At 46.8% G+C, this 20562-nt stretch overlaps 1 protein-coding gene across 2 annotated transcripts in view; it reads right to left on the reverse strand.

The window, feature by feature from the left end:
- Positions 1 to 20337, reverse strand: part of CLPB (ClpB family mitochondrial disaggregase) — a 143826-nt gene extending 123489 nt beyond the window's left edge. Inside the window, exons 1-2 of one of the 2 annotated variants that reach the window (XM_061380739.1) lie at positions 19790 to 20337; positions 15705 to 15756 (exon numbers count right to left, since the gene is read on the reverse strand). In XM_061380739.1, coding sequence (XP_061236723.1) covers positions 15705 to 15756; positions 19790 to 20192 — 455 coding nt within the window. In that variant the 5' untranslated portion in view covers positions 20193 to 20337. The remainder of the gene's footprint in view (positions 1 to 15704; positions 15757 to 19789) is intronic. The other variant, XM_061380738.1, reaches the window with a different exon arrangement.
- Positions 20338 to 20562: the final 225 nt, after the last annotated feature.

Raw genomic sequence — 20562 nt, forward strand, 5'->3', positions numbered from 1 at the left:
TGTGCTTTCTGAGTGCCCAATCAGCCTTGTGTGAGTAGCCATGGTGGAGGCAGGAAGAGATGCTGTCCACCTGGCTGGGACAGCATGGCCTGGGTGAGGAGACACAGGCATGAAGCAACTGTGGAAAAAGACAAGGAGGTGAAGACTCAACATGATACCATCTGGCTCAGACTTTGAGGCTTTGGGAATTTTGATAAGTTAACTGCAATGAGAAAAGCATACATTTTGCATTCATGTGGAACTTGGTTTAAATCACAGCTCTAGTCCTTATCAGCTGCAGGGTATTAAACGCACAGTCGTGTCCGACTCTTTGTGACCCCATGGACTGTAGCCCGTCAAGCTCCTCTCTCCATGGGATTCTTCAGGCAAGGATACTGGAGTGGTTTGCCACTCCCTTCTTCAGGGGATCATTCCGAGCCCAGGGATTGAACCTGGGTCTCCTGCACTGCAGGCAGATTCTTTACCGTCTGAGCCACCAAGGAAGCCCATGTGGAAAATGGTCACAGCACAATCTGTTTTGCAAAACTGCAGCAAGAACTGAAGATAATACATATACAGTATCTGGTACTCTGCCTCGTGCACATACACAGAATGGGTATCTAATAAACAGCAGCTATTACTACTAGGGAAGGTGAGCTTTCTGGAAGAGAAAAGGCTTGAAGGGGGCAATAAAATATGAATTGGATCTAAATAAAAGAACATGGGTGGAGTTGGAAGCACTACAAAAGCTAACAGGTAGGAAGAAGTAAGCTGCATGTTTAGGACCAGAGAAGCCAACTCTGACTGAAATGGGGGTTCCTGGGATGGAGGGGAGTCGGGCTTGGCTGGCAGGAATGCAGGGCGGGGAAGAGGGGAGGGGCGCTGTCAATGAAGAGCAGAGTTGAGAGCAGGAGAGATTAGGGATCTAGATTTGACATTCATCTTCAGGAACCTTGTACAGTCCTAGTAAGGCAGATTGAAATGGTTCTCCCTTGAGCTACAAAACATCTCCCTAAGCCTGGAAGCTTACTCCTTGGAAGAAAAGTTATGACCAACCTAGATATAGGAAAAGGAGTACATCAAGGCTGTATATTGTCACCCTGCTTATTTAACTTATATGCAGAGTACATCATGAGAAACGCTGGGCTGGAAGAAGCACAAGCTGGAATCAAGATTGCCGGGAGAAATATCAATAACCTCAGATACGCAGATGACACCACCCTTATGGCAGAAAGTGAAGAGGAACTAAAAAGCCTCTTGATGAAAGTCTAAGTGGAGAGTGAAAAAGTTGGCTTAAAGCTCAACATTCAGAAAACAAAGATCATGGCATCTGGTCCCATCACTTCATGGGAAATAGATGGGGAAGCAGTGGAAACAGTGTCAGACTTTATTTTTCTGGGCTCCAAAATCACTGCAGACGGTGACTGCAGCCATGAAATTAAAAGATGCTTACTCCTTGGAAGGAAAGTTATGACCAACCTAGATAGCATATTCAAAAGCAGAGACATTACTTTGCCAACAAAGGTCCGTCTAGTCAAGGCTATGGTTTTTCCAGTGGTCATGTACGGATGTGAGAGTTGGACTGTGAAAAAGGCTGAGTGCCGAAGAATTGATGCTTTTGAACTGTGGTGTTGGAGAAGACTCTTGAGAGTCCCTTGGACTGCAAGGAGATCCAAACAGTCCATTCTGAAGGAGATCAGCCCTGGGATTTCTTTGGAAGGAATGATGCTAAAGCTGAAACTCCAGTCCTTTGGCCACCTCATGCGAAGAGTTGACTCATTGGAAAAGACTCTGATGCTGGGAGGGATTGGGGGCAGGAGGAGAAGGGGACAACAGAGGATGAGATGGCTGGATGGCATCACTGACTCGATGGACTTGAGTCTGGGTGAACTCCGGGAGTTGGTGATGGATAGGGAGGCCTGGCATGCTGCAATTCATGGGGTTGCAAAGAGTCGGACACGACTGAGCGACTGAACTGAACTGAACTGAGATAGCATATTCAAAAGCAGAGATACTACTTTGCCAACAAAGGTCAGTCTAGTCAAGGCTATGGTTTTTCCAGTAGTCATGTATGGATGTGAGAGTTGGACTGTGAAGAAAGCTGAGCACGGAAGAATTGATGCTTTTGAACTGTGGTGTTGGAGAAGACTCTTGAGAGTCCCTTGGACTGTAAGGAGATCCAACCAGTCCATTCTAAAGGAGATCAGTCCTGGGTGTTCTTTGGAAGGAACGATGCTAAAGCTGAAACTCCAGTACTTTGGCCACCTCATGTGAAGTGTTGACTCACTGGAAAAGACTCTGATGCTGGGAGGGATTGGGGGCAGGAGGAGAAGGGGACGACAGAGGATGAGATGGCTGGATGGCATCCCTGACTCGATGGACGTGACTTTGAGTGAACTCCAGGAGTTGGTGATGGACAGGGACGCCTGGCGTGCTGCAATTCATGAAGTCGCAAAGAGCTGGACACGACTGAGCGACTGAACTGAACTGAACTGAAGCCTGGAAAAGCACTGGGAGGAAACTGTGACCCAGGCAAGCTCCATTCTCCTTCAGGCCTCACAGCATCCTCATCTATAAAATGAAGTGCTAGGACACTTCTAAGGGGGGCAACTTTAGATAATTACTCAAGCAATCCAAATTTCTGTTTTATCATCTGTGAAATGGGGCTATACTACTTTCACAGTTGTTAAGGATTTAGTAATTTAAGTCTCATGTAATGCCTATTTTAAAAAAGGCATTTAATAAACACCAGCCACTATTAGTAATAGTTAATGTTATTAAAACATTACTATTTTATGTATTTTAATATACACATACAAAGAATACATGTTAAAAATATACAAAATTATACTGTTAAAGTAATATGCTAGAAACATTAAATGAAACTCTGACTAAATGTGGGTTCTTAAAAAAAGTAATAAAACTAAGGTGATAGGTTGGGTGTTTTTTTGCTTCACCTTAATTCATTTACCTTGTGTTCATTAGTTCGGGTCTTTCTGAATGATCACACTAGGAGCTTAATAAAACTGTAGAGGGTAAAAACTGAATATCCAGAGAATTCTATCCATTATCTTATTTTGCTAGTTCAGGGGAAAAAACCTGGTATAATTAACAACACTCAAAAACAACCCTTACTAAGCACTGAGCACCTAGTAAATATTAGGCATAGCACTCGCTGGTTTTTCTCATTTAATTTTCTCACTGAATACTCACAGCAATCGTGTGAGGTAGGTCAATCACCATCCCACTCTGCAGATGAAGAATCTCGGGCTAGAATCTTAGCCTACTTTCCCAAGGCCACAGAAAGCTAACGAATGGCACAGCTGGGATCCAAACCCTGTCTTCTGAGACTCACCACTGGGAATCAAAGCTTGTTTCCTCAGACTCTGAATTCCTTACTGCCAGGATTCCTGCATCACTATGAACAAAGCTAGTGGAGGTGACGGAATTCCAGTTGAGCTATTTCAAATCCTGAAAGATGACACTGTGAAAGTGCTGCACTCAATATGCCAGCAAATTTGGAAAAGTTAGCAATGGCCACAGGACTGGAAAAGGTCAGTTTTCATTCCGATCCCAAAGAAAGGCAATGCCAAAGAATGTTCAAACTACCGCACAAATGCACTCATCTCACATGCTAGTAAAGTAATGCTCAAAATTCTCCAAGCCAGGCTTCAGCAATATGTGAACCGTGAACTTCCAGATGTTCAAGCTAGTTTTAGAAAAGGCAGAGGAACCAGAGATCAAATTGCCAACATCCGCTGGATCATGGAAAAAGCAAGAGAGTTCCAGAAAAACATCTACTTCTGCTTTATTGACTATGCCAAAGCCTTTGACTATGTGGATCACAATAAACTGTGGAAAATTCTGAAAGAGATGGGAATACCAGACCAACTGACCTGCCTCTTGAGAAATTTGTATGCAGGTCAGGAAGCAACAGTTAGAACTGGACATGGAACAACAGACTCGTTCCAAATAGGAAAAGGAGTACATCAAGGATGTATATTGTCACCCTGCTTATTTAACTTACATGCAGAGTACATCATGAGAAACGCTGGGCTGGAAGAAGCACAAGCTGGAATCAAGATTGCCGGGAGAAATATCAATAACCTCAGATATGCAGATGACACCACCCTTATGGCAGAAAGTGAAGAGGAACTAAAAAGCCTCTTGATGAAAGTCTAAGTGGAGAGTGAAAAAGTTGGCTTAAAGCTCAACATTCAGAAAACAAAGATCATGGCATCTGGTCCCATCACTTCATGGGAAATAGATGGGGAAGCAGTGGAAACAGTGTCAGACTTTATTTTTCTGGGCTCCAAAATCACTGCAGATGGTGACTGCAGCCATGAAATTAAAAGATGCTTACTCCTTGGAAGGAAAGTTATGACCAACCTAGATGGCATATTCCAAATCAGAGACATTACTTTGCCAACAAAGGTTCGTCTAGTCAAGGCTATGGTTTTTCCAGTGGTCATGTATGGATGTGAGAGTTGACTGTGAAGAAAGCTGAATGCAAAAGAATTGATGCTTTTGAACTGTGGTGTTGGAGAAGACTCTTGAGAGTCCCTTGGACTGCAAGGAGATCCAAACAGTCCATTCTGAAGGAGATCAGCCCTGGGATTTCTTTGGAAGGAATGATGCTAAAGCTGAAACTCCAGTCCTTTGGCCACCTCATGCGAAGAGTTGACTCATTGGAAAAGACTCTGATGCTGGGAGGGATTGGGGGCAGGAGGAGAAGGGGACAACAGAGGATGAGATGGCTGGATGGCATCACTGACTCGATGGACGTGAGTCTGAGTGAACTCCGGGAATTGGTGATGGACAGGGAGGCCTGGCGTACTGCGATTCATGGGGTTGCAAAAAGTCGAGCGACTGAAATGAACTGAACTGAACTGAGGATTCCTGCTAATGATATGAAAACCTCTCAGGCAGACCCACTGACAGAGGCACAAGAAGAGAACCACTTTACATGCCTTAGTAGGACTTTGGGCCTGGGACCCTTTTCCAAAAGGAGGAGAGGGAAGGAACCAGGATGTAGACAAGTTTAAGTTCAAAAGTAAGATTTTCTGAGACAGCAGAACTGTGAGGCAAACTGCTAAACTGAATACGGTAAACCCATAACATATCAGTTTGACTAATTTCAATATTCTTACATTTCTCTGTTCCTCACTGGTAGGATTTGTGTTATGGCCATGACTGAGCCGGGCCTTTGGAGAAGCAGCACTTGGGCCATAACAATGGTGGCTGGGAGACTGAGCCAGACAGCTGCCCCTGCTGGGGAGCCCTGAGGGACTGCAGTTTTGCGTCCTCACTGCCTCCGTGGCTAGATCAGTGCCCAAGAAGATGCTGACACACACAGCTGGTAGGCACTCAGAGTGGTTCCCAATGTTTCTCAGCAATCAGAATTGATGTGCAATCCCCTCCCAACCACACCAACTCAGCTGCCGCTGCTTCACACTTGCTTTGTTGTTCCTCCCGCCATGGGGCCTCTATAAACAAAAGTTTCCTCTGCCAGGAAAGCTCTTCTTGTCTTTTCACCTAAGTTAACTCCTTCACTTCCTTTGGGAATTTTTCCCTGGCCAGAGGAAATCTCTCAGAGACACTTGAGATTCTCTATATCATTCCTTTGCAGCATTTGTGACAGCTGTAATTTCATATTTACATGATTAATGTCTGACTAAGCTTTAAGCTTCATGAGACAAGGTCTGTACATTTTTGGCCTATCACGGATCCATCAGGGCTTAGCACAGTGTCAACACACTGTAGGCGTTATTTGTTGAATAAATAAATGATTGAATTAAATCACCATTTTAATTTTCTTTTTCCCTAGGGGGATGTCAATTCTTTTGTTTACAAGTTTATTATGACTGTAAATAACTACTAACATTTGCTTAACTCCTACCATTTACAAAACACTTTAAAAATACTCAATAAATATTTGTTAACTATTTACGTGAACAGTGATAAACAACACAGCAATGGTCTGCCACCTCCAAAACTCACAGTAGCGTGTGTGTGTGTGTGTGTGTGTGTGTGTGTGTGTGTGTGTGTGAAAAAGAGAGAGCGAGAGAGAGAAAGAGAGAGAAGGAAACAGATGATCCATCCCAAAAGAGGGTGATAAGTGCTATCACAGAGGAAGTATAAAAGTACTTGGAGGGCTAGGGACGGCTTCCTGGAAGACGTGACACTGATGACCCAAAGGATGAATAATTCTCTAGACCACAGGAGTTCACCCTCCTGGAATTTTCATGAGTTCCTGGGAGGGTGGCCTGGCAAGTATCTTACAGTCAGGGTTACTGAGGAAGTTAAGGGACTACCAGCTCAAGACCACACAGCCAAGAAGCAGTGGGGCCAGCACTGGAGGCTCCACTGCAGGGCTGGGCTTCCCTTCAGGGCATCCCTCCTTGCCGCAAGCCACTGCAGTAGGCCCTGGCTGTTCTTTGCTCCTGGGCTTGGCCAACAACCTGATCCTTCGGGGGTTCTCAGCAGCTGACTGGCTGTTTCCACAACTCACCTACTCATAAAGTTCTGAAAAAGCTGCTAACCCAATCTTCCCCAGTAGTTTTCTATCACCAGGGAGCAAGCAAACAGATTCTGTTTAAGTTCACACCTCAGAAAACATGCCAGACCATGGACCACTCTGCAATATTGCTAGGCTGGTAAAGGCCCACTTGAGTAAGCCCTGGAGTTTGAGTGCGTGATCTGGACCCTCCCCAAAGGGCTCAGTTTTCTCTGTAGAGTTTAACACTGAGAACTATATTTCAAAGTTCTCAGTGGGGACCTCATTAACAAGATGTTGAAACAAAGATTCGAAAAGGGAAGGTCTGTGATTTATTAAAGGCTTCTCTGGTGGCTCAAATGGTAAAGAATCTGACTGCAGTGTATGACAACTGGGTTCAATCCCCGGGTCGGGAAGATCTCCTGGAGAAGGAAATGGCTACCCACTCCAGTATTCTTGACTGGAGAACTCCATGGACACAGGAGCCTGGTGGGCTATAGTCCATAGGGTCACAAAGAGTCGAACATGACTGAGCGACTAACACTTTAATTTTTTTCATGATCTATTAAGAGTCCCAAAGACAGTAACTGTGACAGAAGTGGCACTTAGGTCTTCTAATTCTAAAATCCTTGTACTTTTTTTTTTTTTTTTGGTAACAGTATGCTGCCTTCCAACATCCCAGCATTCAAAAAGAAACCTGTGTAGGTTATACCCTAGCATTCAAGATACACTCATAAGCTTCAAATTACAAGAGTGATGCCAGTGCGGCCTTGACCTTCAGTCTAGAATAAAGCTTTTGTTTCAACCTACTGCAAGCCACAAGAACATTTACATATTTACTGGTTAAGAGAGTTGGATGTTTTGGTTGCTCTCATGCCATCATTAATATTTTCCCATCCAGCCAAAGTGATACAACAATCGATAAATAGCCTCTCAGAGGCCCCGAGACAGCCAAATGTATTTACCAGCCAGGGTTTTTGTTAATTAGATAAAATCCTTGGATCAACGTGCAGAACATTTACCTATATTGGAGCTAAGTACATTCTGGACACCTTAATCCTGGCACAATGACAGCAAGTGCCTCAAGCCCCAAGCTGGGGCATCCGGGGACAAGAACCAAACCAAGCCATCAATGCAAAGCTAGAATAAATGTGTTTGGCCTCCAACAAAACTCAACCCTTTCTTCTTTCCTGTGTTGCAAATCAAATCAGACTTTTTTCCAAAGGTATCTAATAAACAAGTTTTAGCTGGTATGAAGTACTTTAATGTCTAAAACCATCAAACCAGAAATCAAAACAAGATGTCAAAACAATCTTTAGACTGATCTTTGAGGCAGCATAGCATGTACAGCAGGAAAAGTCAGAAGGTTCCATTCAACTGTCTACTTGACATCACCACTTGAATTTCTCACTGAAATGTTAAATTCAACATGTTCAAAACTGAACTCAATCTTTTCCTCCCAACCCAGTCCTCCTCCCCCAGCAGCTTCATCTCAGAGAACGGCAACAGCATCTCCACCGCTGATCAAGCCAGAAAACAGAAATTCATTCTTAACACCTTCTTCTCCCTCATCAACTATATGCAAATTCATTCATTCAAGATTCACTTACTGAGTACCTCCTACATACCAGGCACTGATACTGTTCTGAACATCACCAAGTCCTGTCTAACTTACCTCCTCCATCTCTGCTACTGACACCTTACTCCAAGTCACCACCTGCAATCATCCTTTCTGGTCTGGACTACTTCAGTCACTATCAACTGGTTTTCTTGCATCCACCACAGCTCCCTATCAATCTATTCTCCATGGAGCAGCCAGAGTGATCTTTTAAAATTACAGATCTAGATCATGTCACCACATGTCTCTCTCTCTCTTTCTATCACATACACACACCTTAAAATTCTTCAATGGCTGCCCACTGTTCTTAGTAAAAATAAAAACCATTACCATGGCCAACAGATCCAGTGTGATATGGTCCTTGCTTAACTCCCCAACCTTATTTCATGCCCTCTCCCACTTACAGTCCAGTCATTCTGGACTTCCCTCAATTCTTTTCCATCTTTTCTTGACTCAGGGCCTACTGTCCTTTTAACTCAATATTCTTCTAGCTTTCTCGTCATCCTTCAGAGTTCACTTTAACCTCACTCAGATGCTTTAGCTTACTGATAACATACCCCCACCCTCCACCCCTCTCATACTCAAGGTTAGACTCCCAAGTGTCTTGTGCTTCACTTTTTAACAAAGTTTTACTGAGATATAATTCACATACTATAAAAGACATCTATTAAAAGTGCACAACTTGTTTTTAGTAGATTCAGAGTTCTGTGATCTTGACTACCAACCCCAGAACATTTTCATTAGCCCCCCCAAAAAAACTCGACCCATTAGCAGTCATTCCCTATTCCCTCCCAACCCCAGCCTCTCCAGTCCTTGGCAATCACCAATCTACTTTCCGTCTCTATAGATTTGTCTATTCTGGACATTTTATATAAACTGAATCATTTAATATGTGGTCTCTTGTGTCTGGCTTCTTTCACTTAGCATAATGATTTCAAGGTTCTTTAATGTAGCACACAGGCAATATTCATATTGATTAATATTCCACTGTATGCCTATATCGTACTTTTATTTACCCACTGATCAGTTAATGGACTTTGGGGCTGTTTCCCTCTTTAGGCTATTATGAATAATGCTGCTATTAACATTCTTGTACCAAGTACATCCATGTACGTTTTCATTTTTCTGGAGTACACACCCAGGAGTAGACTTGCTGGGTCATATGTTTAATATTTTGAAGAATTGCCAATTGCTTTCCAAAGCAATTACACCATTTCACATCCCCACCAGCAATATTTAAGGGTTCCAACTTTTCCACATCCTTACCAACATTTGCTATTATCTGTCTTTCTGATTACAGTCATCCTAATGTGTGAGAAGTGGTATCTCATTGTGGCTTTGATTAGTATTAAATATCCCCAGAGAAGGGAATAGTTGCCCACCCCAGTATTGTCTGGAGAATCTCATGGACAGAAGAGCCTGGTGGGCTACAGCACATGGGGTCTCAAAGAGTCAGATATGATGGAGTGACTAAGCACAAGCACCCTAATACTAATGATGTTGAGCATCTTTTCATGTGCTTATTGGTCAATTTGAATATCTTCTTTGAAGAAACGTCTATTTGGATCCTTTGTCCACTTTTAAGTTGGGCTATCTTTTTTTATTGTTGAGTTTCTGTATTCTTAATACAAATCTCTTACTAATTTGCAAATATTTTCTCCCTTTCTGTGGGAGAGACTTTTCACCTTCTTGAAAGTGTTCTTTGAACACAAACATTTTTACTTTTGAAGTCCAATTTATCTCATTTTCTCTTTGATTTCCTGTGCTTTTGGTGCCATATCTAAGAAGGCTTGCCTAGCCCACAGTCACAAAGATTTACTCCTATGTTTTCTTCTAAGAGTTTTATAGTTTTAACTCTTACATTTAAATCTATGATCCATTTTAAGTTAATTTTTGTGTACAGATGAGGTAGGGCTACAGTTGTATTTTTTTTACACGGCGATATCCAGTTGTCCCAGCACCATTTGTTCAAAGGGCAAATTGTACTTCATTTTAAAGTACGTAACTGTAACTGCATAGTCCCTGGCTCCCAGTTGGACTGTAAGTATCAGGAGGGCAGGAACTGTGCCCATCCTGTTCACCACTGTATCTCCACACTCAATCCAATACCTATCTCCTAATAAGCACTCAGATATTTTGGCTGAACATAATACATTTATTATTAACAATAAACACGAACAACTCTATTATGAGTTATAGGTATTATCATTTCCACATCACTTAGGCTTACAGAAGTTGGGCAACCTGTGCCTTGTTCTGCTGGTTCTCAATTTTTGACTTAAGTATTCCCTCCTCACCTGAGAAGCGGATTAGTGAGCTCCTCAGAGCAAGGACTGCTTCTCCTTCCTCATTTTGTTGCCACCAACACAAATTCAGCTCACGGCTAGGCAGAAGAGACAGGCTGGACAGATGAGTGACTGAGGGACAAAGGGACAATGCTCTCCATAACCAGGTCCCTACTCATCTCCAGTGTCTCCTGGCCTCAGACCCTGATCCAGCAACACCGAACAGTGTAACAGTATACAGCTTCCCCTCCTCACCACACACGTAGGCTGTTTCTTGCCTCAGCCTCAGTGCTATCACTTACACTGTTCCTTTTGCCTAAAATGCCTTTGCCTTCTATTTGCTAAACACTCCTAATATTTTAAGACTCTGATCAGGCGTCATTTCCTCTGGGACATTTTCTCCGGTCCGCCCAGTAGATGAGGGCCATATGCTGGGCTCCTGTCTCAGCACTATGAGTGGACACAGACTAAGGACCTGCATAGTTACTGGAGAGCATGGTGTCTGTCCATGAATCCTCCAGGCAAGAACACTGGAGTGGGTAGCCATTCCCTTCTCCAGAGGATCTTCCCGACCAGGAATTGAACCTGGGTCTCCTGCATGGCAGGTGGACTCTTCATCATAAGAGCCACCAAGGAAGCCCTCCTGTCTCAGCACAGATCATGCTGCGTTACCAGTCTTCCCCAGACTCCTTAATTGAGGGCAGGAAGTGTGTCTGGTCAGTTGTCCCTGATGCCAGGTAAACCACCCAGCATGTGGCAGGTGCTCAGTAAGCTTTCATCAAACAAACAAATGAATCCTGGAGAGAAAGGGCAGGAAGTCTGAAGTTCAAGACTGATACCACCATATTTTCTTCATTTAAAAAATGTTTGTGCCGATGGAAACAACTGAGTTAAGCACTCAGCAGAGCCCTAGCTCCCTGCTGGGAGAAGGGAAGTGGGCAGGGGTATAGTCTTTCACCCAGATTTGTTCGAAAAGAAATGTGATCTCTGCGGCAAGAATAGGAGGCCTCACTACTCCCAGCCCTGACGGCTCCTCACTTGGCTCTGTCCGATCCTGGACAGATGTGCCTTCAGACTGCCCTGGGCCCTAGGTTTCGGTTGAGTGGTTCCTGAGTCCAGGAGCCAGGAGTGGGGTGGGCTGAGCCCAGGAGCAGGGCCACCTGCTCACGCTGCCGACAGGTGGGATGGGGCCTCAGGACCGGGCTCCCACTCCTGAAGAGCCACAGCTGGACCTGCAAACGATGTTTAAGTGCCTTGGGGGAAGAAGGAAACAGCTGCCACACAAAGAGAAAGGAGAGGAGGACGGGAAGGAAAAGAGATCCAGTCTCCTTCTGATATAGCCAGCTGGAGTTTGAAAATAAGACTCTGGACTGTCTGCTTCCGGTTTGCTAGAAAGTCAGTAAAAAGTAGCTTTCCCCAACTTTCACTGTACTGGAAAAGAGGATAAGACACGTGTGGAACCAGACCTTGTCCCTGCCATGGGGAGGCACACAATCCAGTGTTTAAGGTGAAGGCCAGTCCAAAGTTCCTTAATATAAAGAAGAACATGGTGAGTGGCAGAACCTTCCCTGTGCCTTTAGCCAGGCAGGCCCACACCACGAATGGTTAGCCAGCTCCACGTAAAACAGGCAACAGTGCCCACACTTCAGAGCTGTTGGTTTGATCATCTCACGCTGCCTGAGGATCCCTCATCTGTTCCTGATTTGGGCAGTGTGTGAACCACACTGGTTTTCCTGTTCATGGGCTGAGTGCCTCCTCAGTCCTGATGTTCAGCCCAGCTTCTCCCACCTGACCTCCAACTTCTCTACTAGTAAAGCAGTCTTCTCCTGCACGGCTGGCACGGCCCTTCCTAGATGACCTGACCACCAACCCCCCTCCACCCCCGCCCCCGCCCCCACGCCAGGCCAGCAGAAGGTGCAGGGCAATGGGCAGATCACACTCAGCTGGGAGGAGTCTGAAGTACTTGAGCGAAGGCTGGGAGGCTTTAAGCAAAGGTGTAAGGAGCACAGTGTACACACAGCGGTCTGTGTGGAGGGCCCACACCTAGAACCCAGAAACTGCAGATTCCAGAGTATGCGTCTAGAAGATGATGAAACCCCCCACCTCCGAACAGAAGAGCTTTGGATTGCTTCCCTTCACTAGCAAGAGCTCTCCCAAGGCTCTAGGAAGGTAGGGGATCATCAAGGCAGAGGCACACACAGCCCATAACCCAGAGGGGGACAGGAGAAAAGGGAGGGAGAGACAGCATTACTCCAGGTCTGAGTTTTATTCCAAATACTGATTTGACCACACAGATCATACACGTGGTGACCCAACTGTGTATAAACTATGAGTAAATATTTTTAAAAATTGAGAATGGAATTCTATCCTGGTATTAGCAGCTCTGTTGGGTAGAGCTAAAGGCCAGGACACAGATAGGAAGAAATTAATGGTAGTGTTAAGCACCTGTGCAGAGTCTGGAGTGTAAAAAGGCTAAATAAACAAGGACCTGTGGTAGGAATTCAAGGAAGTTTCCTTCAAGCAAGGGTGGTCAGGCTCCCACTTCATGTAGGTCCAGCTCTCTGAGCAGGAAGAGCTGTGATTGTTTCCTTGAGACCACATGATGAAGGTGAAGGGAGACTGTCAGTTCTGAGGGGCCGGGTCTGTGCCTTGCTCATCTCTGCCTCCCTCACAAGGGGTGAAGGGAGATTCTGACTGAGTCTTCATGATCAACAGGGATAGGACAAGAGGAGGCAGGAGAAAAACACACAAGAGACTGTATGTTTTTAGAGACTGGGGACATACAGGGAAATCCTTGCAGACACTAGCCACATAGGCAAGAACAAATGTTCTGAACCACACACATATCATAAATTCAATCACTTTCTGTAATTTGAGGGTGGGAGGTTTAATCGTTATTAAGAAAAATGTGTATTTGAAAGAGCTAAATCAATCAGCCCTTGGGGGTTAAGTGAAACAGGAAAGGAATACGTCAAGGCTGTATATTGTCCCCCTGCTTATTTAATTTCTATGCAGAGTACATACATCATGCAAAATGCCAGGCTGGATGAAGCACAAGCTGGAATCAAGATTGCAGGAAGAAATATCAGTAACCTCAGATATGCAGATAACACCACCCTTATGGCAGAAAGTGAAGAAGAACTAAAGAGCCGCTTGATGAAGGTGAAAGAAGAGACTGAAAAAGTTGCCTTAAAATTCAACATTCAAAAAATGAAGATCATGGCATCCAGTGCCCACTTCAAACAGATGAGGAAACAATGGAAACAGTGATGGACTTTATTTTCTTGGGCTCCAAAATCCCCGCGGCTGGTGACCACAGCCATGAAATTAAAAGACACTTGCTCCTTGGAAGAAAAGCTATGACAAATCTAGACAGCATACAGAGACATTACTTTGCTGACAAAGGTGCGTACAGTCAAAGGTATGGTTGGTTCTTCCAGTAGTAATGTACAGATGTGAGAGTTGGACCATAAAGAAGGCTGAGCGCCGAAGAATTAATGCTTTTAAATTGCAGTGCCAGAAAAGACTCTTCAGAGTCCCTTAGACTGCAAGGAGATCAAACCACTCAATCCTAAAGGAAATCAATATTCATTGGATATTGATATTGAATATTCATTGGAAGGACTGATGCTGAAGCTGAAGCTCCAATACTTTGGCCACCTGATGAGAAGAGCTGACTTGATGGAAAAGACCCTGAGGCTGAAGGCCTCTTCAGTTTGAAGACTGAAAGACTGAAGGCAGGAAGAGAAGGGGATGACAGAGAATGAGATGGTTGGATAGCATCACCGACTCAATGGACATGAGTTTGAGCAAACTCCGGGAGATACCGGACGACAGGAAACCTGGTGTGCTGCAGTCCATGGGTTCACAAAGAGTCAGACACGACTGAGGGACTGACCAAAACAGCCTCCCCTGGTGAGAACAGATGCTTTCACAGCCCTGCTGCTCTGCACATGCATGGCCTGTCCTGGCTTGCCAGAGGAAAGCAGCAGCCTGGCAGCAGTCACCTAGCGGTCATCAACAGGTGACTAAAGGGTCAGCAAAGGCCTTAAATGAGGGGCACAGCCAGCTGCCACCCATCGTGCCACCATACTGCAGCAGAAGGAAACGATGCTCATCTGTTTCTGAGGGAATGAATATGCCAAACACTGCCTGCAATTATGAATGGCTCTTATAACAGCAAGCTGACATCTGTGCTTGGTTTTCAAGATGCATCATCGCATGTTTATTAAACTACTGCTCCATCATATTTATTTGGCTACGAAACAACTCCCAGCCCATACTTCCAAAAGTGGTTTATTAAAAACTAAGCCTTGAACATTAATACTCAAAAGCACCCTCGAGAGTCAATAGTAATATGGCAGATAAAATGAAAGGGAATCAAAGCAGTAAGTCTTGATGGGGGCTGTGGCTGCCTTTCAACACTTTCTTTCACGTTCAGGCAGTTGGAGTGGGGAGGAGCACCACGGGTGTGCGGCGCTGGGTGCGGTGATAGCCACTCCAATCACCTAATTTCCTGTCTAAAATGTGGACATGGCGGCAGGGAAGGGAGGGTGTCCCACGGCCACCTAGCTCTACACAAAAGGCAGTGGAAAAAAAAAGGCCAAAGTTCAGTAATGCCGGGCACCAAGTTTCACCAAGAATGAAGCCTATGCCCCTAACGAACAGCCCCACGTTGATGCCCCATGTCAGAGCATCCATCCAGGACAGACTCTATTCTGCCCTGGCACCTGGCTGAGGCCTGGGTCAAGTCCTGTCCCTGCGCAGGAACAAGCCTCCGATCTAACTGGCCGCTAGTGGTCGCTAGGGGAACAGATGAGCTAGGTAAGCTGGAGAAATGCAGTCAGCCCTCAGACAGGCACCCAGCACAGGCACCCAGCCCCGCAGGCAGGTGGCTCTGGCAGAAAGATCTCTTCCAGCTCCCTCCCAAACCTCCAAGTGTCTCCACTGTTGCCCACCCGCACTCCATCTGGTCAATAAGCAATTACCTGTGGCCAATCCCACAGAAACAAGAACAAAGAGGAAGATTCACCGAGGAACCCACAAGATGTAGGAGGGATCCCAAACCACGCCCTCAGAAGAACAGAACAACTGAGGGATCGGGGCTGTTTGGGGCCAGAAAAAATGACACAGGGGCTGACTCTCTACCTTAAGATACCTAAGGGCGGGGGCCAAAGGAGCCCAAGTGACTCACTGACTACAAGGAAGTGAGTTTGGTTCCCAGCTCAGTGTGAGGATTTCCTCCAAGGCATCACCACCAGAGCAAGGGCCCCACCCCACTCAGGCCTCCTGCATGGGAGGGCAAGGCCTGGGGTTCGATACTCACCTGCTGACTTCTTGGACATTGTTGGCTCGAGCAGCTTCCATCAGGGCTGCATCTGAAGAGAGAGGGGGCACCAATCAGATCCCTGGCCAACCCTCAGAGCTTCCTGGAGGGCCCAGAAAGACAGTGGAAGGGAAGGCACTTCAGATACATGGGCTTTAACAAGTAAAAAGATGCCAAGATACACAAAGAGAAAGCTAGTCCTCCCCTGTCCACGTGAAAGCCTCTGTTAACAACCTGTCTTCCACATCTTTCCATTAGAGCCCAGACTCAGAACTCTCATCACACAGGTGATCCAAGGAATGTGTTAGTACCACGTGTGGCCAACAGTAAACGTGTGTGAACGCCTTCGCCCTTCATTAGCTATAAAGCTCTGCAGGTTTATGTAACTATCATACATTATTAATCATCCCCCTACCTTGCCCCACTTTCTCTTCCAACTTCAGTTTACCAGCCTAGTTTTGAATCTTGATGTTACAGGTCACAAACCTAGGAGGAGGACAGAATAGGGAGGAGCAGGCAGGGGTGTGGACCCCTCCGAGAGTGGAGAGACCCTTGAGCAGGAGCCAGGCTCCACCACAGCCCGTCCACTGTTCACCCTGTTCTGTGGCGGCCTTTCCCCCCTCAACGCCAGCTTCCCCAACTATAAAGCAGGGGCACTAATCCCTGCCCTGACAGCCTTACAAGGATGCTAAAGAAATAACGGTTGAAAAGCCTGCAGACATCCCAGTGCCAAACCCAACGAAGGGAGAGCCAAAGTAGAGGATTCCAATCCATCCCTTAGGAGTCACCAGGCCTGGTAGAAAGGCAATGGCAAGCTTGGCCTGGCCTGGGCAGCGTGTGGGCTGCTGGCACCACCTTGTGGCCATGAGGAAAAGCTGCCAACAGCAGAGGCACATTTTCTCTCCCAGGAGGCTGCAACACTGAGCTCAGCTGGTCCTGAGCTCCCACTGATGGGCACCAGACAGACTCAGACCCAGCCTTGTCTCAGGGAGCTCTCAATCCAGCCAAGAGAATCACCAAGTGAAAGAGAGGACGCACTGGGGCAGGGTGGAAGAGCAGACCTGGGTCTAGTCTTAACTCTGCCACTTACTTGCTGTATGACCTGGCTCACTCACCTAACCTCCTGTGTACAATACCCACCTTATCAGACATATGCAAACCAGTCCTGTGGTTCAGACCGATGCATAGGCCTCCATGCCACCTCCTGCTCTAGGCTCCAGGGCCAGGTCTTCCTCGGTTCCCCAGCTGCTCCCCCAGCATACACCTAGGCATGCTTGGGCAGCCCCCAGCTGGAAGGGGAACAAGCCTTCCTCAGATACTGCAGTATTCTCTCTCCCCTCACTCTTTAAAAAAAACAGTAGCTTCTGCAAGGTCCCAGAGGGAATGAGGAATGAACTGAGATTAGAACCGGGGTCCCCTGGCTCCTAAAGGGCAGTACTGATTATGCTGCACTGAGGGCCTTGGCTCACAACTCTCAAGTCAGGAGACAAGGGAACTGGCAAGTCAGAAGCGTTGGGACTGGTCATGGTTTGCTAAACGTCATATATTTTGGTAAAAAAAAAACCCCAGTGTCTTTTGCTGGGGTTCATATGCCACAGAGTCCAATCTGGAGCCCCCCAAAAGCTCTGAGGCAAGACCTTGGACACTTTCTCCCCATCTGTGTAAACCTGCTGGACTTGGGACATTCCCTGCTCATCAATTTTCCATGGCTTTCCATCACCTAAAGAATTTCAAACCTTCCAAACCCTCATGCCTGATATCCAGACCCTACCCCATCTGCTCTCACCTCATTTGAAAGACTTCCTCTCCTCCAACCAGGCTGGACAAACTGCTAGCCTCTAAACGTACTATGCTGACCTGAGCTTTGTTCCTGGAAACATCTGCATAGAATACAAACCATCTTGTGGAACATTTACTAAGTACCTACACTAAATACCAGGGACTATGATGGACAATGCAAAAGTATTAAGGAAAGGAACTGGCATCAACCTGAAAATATCAAGACGCACTCCCTGCTCTCAAGGAGCTCACAGTATCACTCTCCTTTTCATCTCTTGCCTTATCCTTCAGAACTCAAATTCAAATTCCCCATCCTCAAGGAAGGTCTCCAATCATTCAGGAAGGCTTTCCTGACCATGCTGGCCTTCTGATCCCCCAAAACACACTGTCAGATGACTCACCAGATGCACAGGTCTAATGGCCCGCTGCTGCTGCTGCTAAGTCGCTTCAGTCGTGTCTGACTCTGTGTGACCCCATAGATGGCAGCCCACCAGGCTCCCCCGTCCCTGGGATTCTCCAGGCAAGAACACTGGAGTGGGTTGCCATTTCCTTCTCCAATGCATGAAAGTGAAAGTGAAGTCGCTCAGTCGTATCTGACTCCTAGCGACCCCATGGACTACAGCCTACCAGTCTCCTCCATCCATGGGATTTTCCAGGCAAGAGTACTGGAGTGGGTTGCCATTGCCTTCTCCGATAAAGGCCCGCACCGTCCCCTTAACTGGCATTGTGTTAAGTCAGGAGTTCCACATCAAGCTTTAAAGTAGGCGCACAGAGGGTATTTATACCTCTGTGGGTGTGGAAGTAACAGAATCATAGTGTGGCTAAGCTAGAAGAACCGTTAGGAGCTCTGTTTCAACACCCTCATTTTATAGATGAGGAAACAGGACCATGAGAAAGAGCAGAAGTCCAAAGTCACGTGGCAATTAAAGGTAGACCAAAACAAGACCCCAGGTGACCTTACTCCCTGCTGAGGCTCTTCCTATACAGCTGGCCACATCCTGCTGAATAAACAAATGAATATCAAGGGCGTCCCTCCTCTTGGTCCAAAGTCTCAGAGCTTGAGATGCATGGAATCTTGAAACACCATGCCTCACTCTTCTCTCTGAGGAAGAGCTGAGAACCTGAGTAGCTGGATTCATGTAGGCTAGAAGTCTAGCTCTCTGCCTGATCTCCCATTCCCTGCTAGGCTCCATGCACCTAGGGGTGATGCCAACCTGGGTCAGCCAGCCCCCGTGGTTGCTCTGGTTCTCTAGAGAGCCACCTCCCTGTATTCCTTGTCCTGCCAACTTCCCCACATAGCAAGATCACCTCATGCCTGAGACCAGGCACAGCAGAACCCTAGGAGTCTCCCTGATGAACACACCCACACTGCCGAACTTCAAAAGGAATCAGAATAACAGCACTGTAAGAGACCTGAGAAATCACCCTTCACCTGTGGGGAAACAATCTAGAGAGCAGAGCCAAAGTTGGCACTGAAACCAAGTCTCTTCCCTTCTTAGGCCATGGACCCCAAGGACTGTAGCGTGCCAGGCTCTTCTGTCCATGGAATTTTTCAGGCAAGAATACAGAAGCTGGTTGCCATTCTCTACTCCAGGGGATCTTCCCAGACCAGGGATCAAACCCACGTCTCTTGCATCTCCTGCATTGGCAGGTGGATTCTTTACCACTGCACCACATGGGAAGCCAAACAGGTTCCCTGGAGACCTCTTAAAGGAGGAACTGAACCAGGTAGAATGGTAGAGAAATAGGCCACATGCTAATTTCAGATGTTTCGTCCAATGCTCCCATTGTACAGATGGATAAGGTGATACTCCAAGAAGAGAGGCTGACCTTTAATAACTGTATTATTACAATACAATAGTTATTATTATGGGCTTCCTAGGTGGCGCCAGTGGTAAAGAACCCACCTGCCAATGCAGGAGACACAGAAGACGCAGGTTTGATCCCTGGGTAGGGAAGATCCCCTAGAGGAGGGCATGGCAACCCACTCCAGTAGTCTTGCATGGAGAATCCCATGGACAGAGGAGCCTGGCAGGCTACTGTCCACAGGGTCCCAAACAGTAGGACACGACTGAAGCGACTAGGCACGCATGCAATTATTATTCTAATACAGTAACAGTTGCATAATTTGAGAAATTACACAACTCGGAGGCACTGAACTCCTCAGCCAAATTATGTCTGGGTCCTACCAGGACTGAAGCTCTAGTGGTCTAAATCTATAAGCAACTCCCACCTTCCAACCACATGGACTCAGGACCCACCTCCCGCCTCTCACTTGCACAAAACCAGACTGTCCCGATAATCACCCTTGCTGGACGGGCTCTTGCTGTAACAATGAACCACCAGCGCCGTGGCCAGGGCCCACACGCCCAAGCCGGCTCTGCTGAGGACTCCATTCCAGCTGTCCTGCCCAGGGAGTGTGTCTTCGGGGCTAGGAAGACGTCCCCACGTGGCAGCTGCAAGGCAGGGGGTCTCGGTACGTCCTCTCTGGCGCCCTCCAGTGGCTGCCCCTCCTCCGGTGAGTAGGGCCGGCGACGTTCCATGGTGCCCCCCGACGGCCGCCCTCAGCCACTGAGGCTCCCCGCGACCCCCGGTGGTCACACTCTGGCCGGTGGCACTTTCGTGGCTCCGGAGCGATGGGGACCTAAGCAGCTGAAGAAGGAGCCGCGGCGCCGGCGCTGTTCTCTTCGACACCAGGGACCCCAGCATCGTGACAGCTGCTTCGATAACCCTCTGGTGCCGGCCCCTGTGCTGACCACTTCCAACATGGCTGCCGCGGCGCGTTCGAAGACGCCGCGGAGTGGAATTACGCACTACCTCACGGGAGTGGTAGTCCCTAACCGCAGACCTTGACGTAGCGGGGGGAGAAATAAACTACACTGCCCAGAAGGCTGTGGAACTTGCGTCATAATGACTGCAGACTTACAGCATCCTGGGGCGTATTGGGAAATGGAGTTTGGACATGGGGGCGTGGCAAGAAGGGAAACACCTAGCAGGGCCCGGGCATTAGAGTTAAGGTGGGAGTCCCAGAGTCGTCTTCCAAGTTTAGCTAAAACATGCGATGCAATTTCTGAGTATT

The sequence above is a fragment of the Bos javanicus genome, chromosome 15, assembly GCF_032452875.1.
Source record: "Bos javanicus breed banteng chromosome 15, ARS-OSU_banteng_1.0, whole genome shotgun sequence".
In the NCBI taxonomy this organism is placed as follows: domain Eukaryota; kingdom Metazoa; phylum Chordata; class Mammalia; order Artiodactyla; family Bovidae; genus Bos; species Bos javanicus.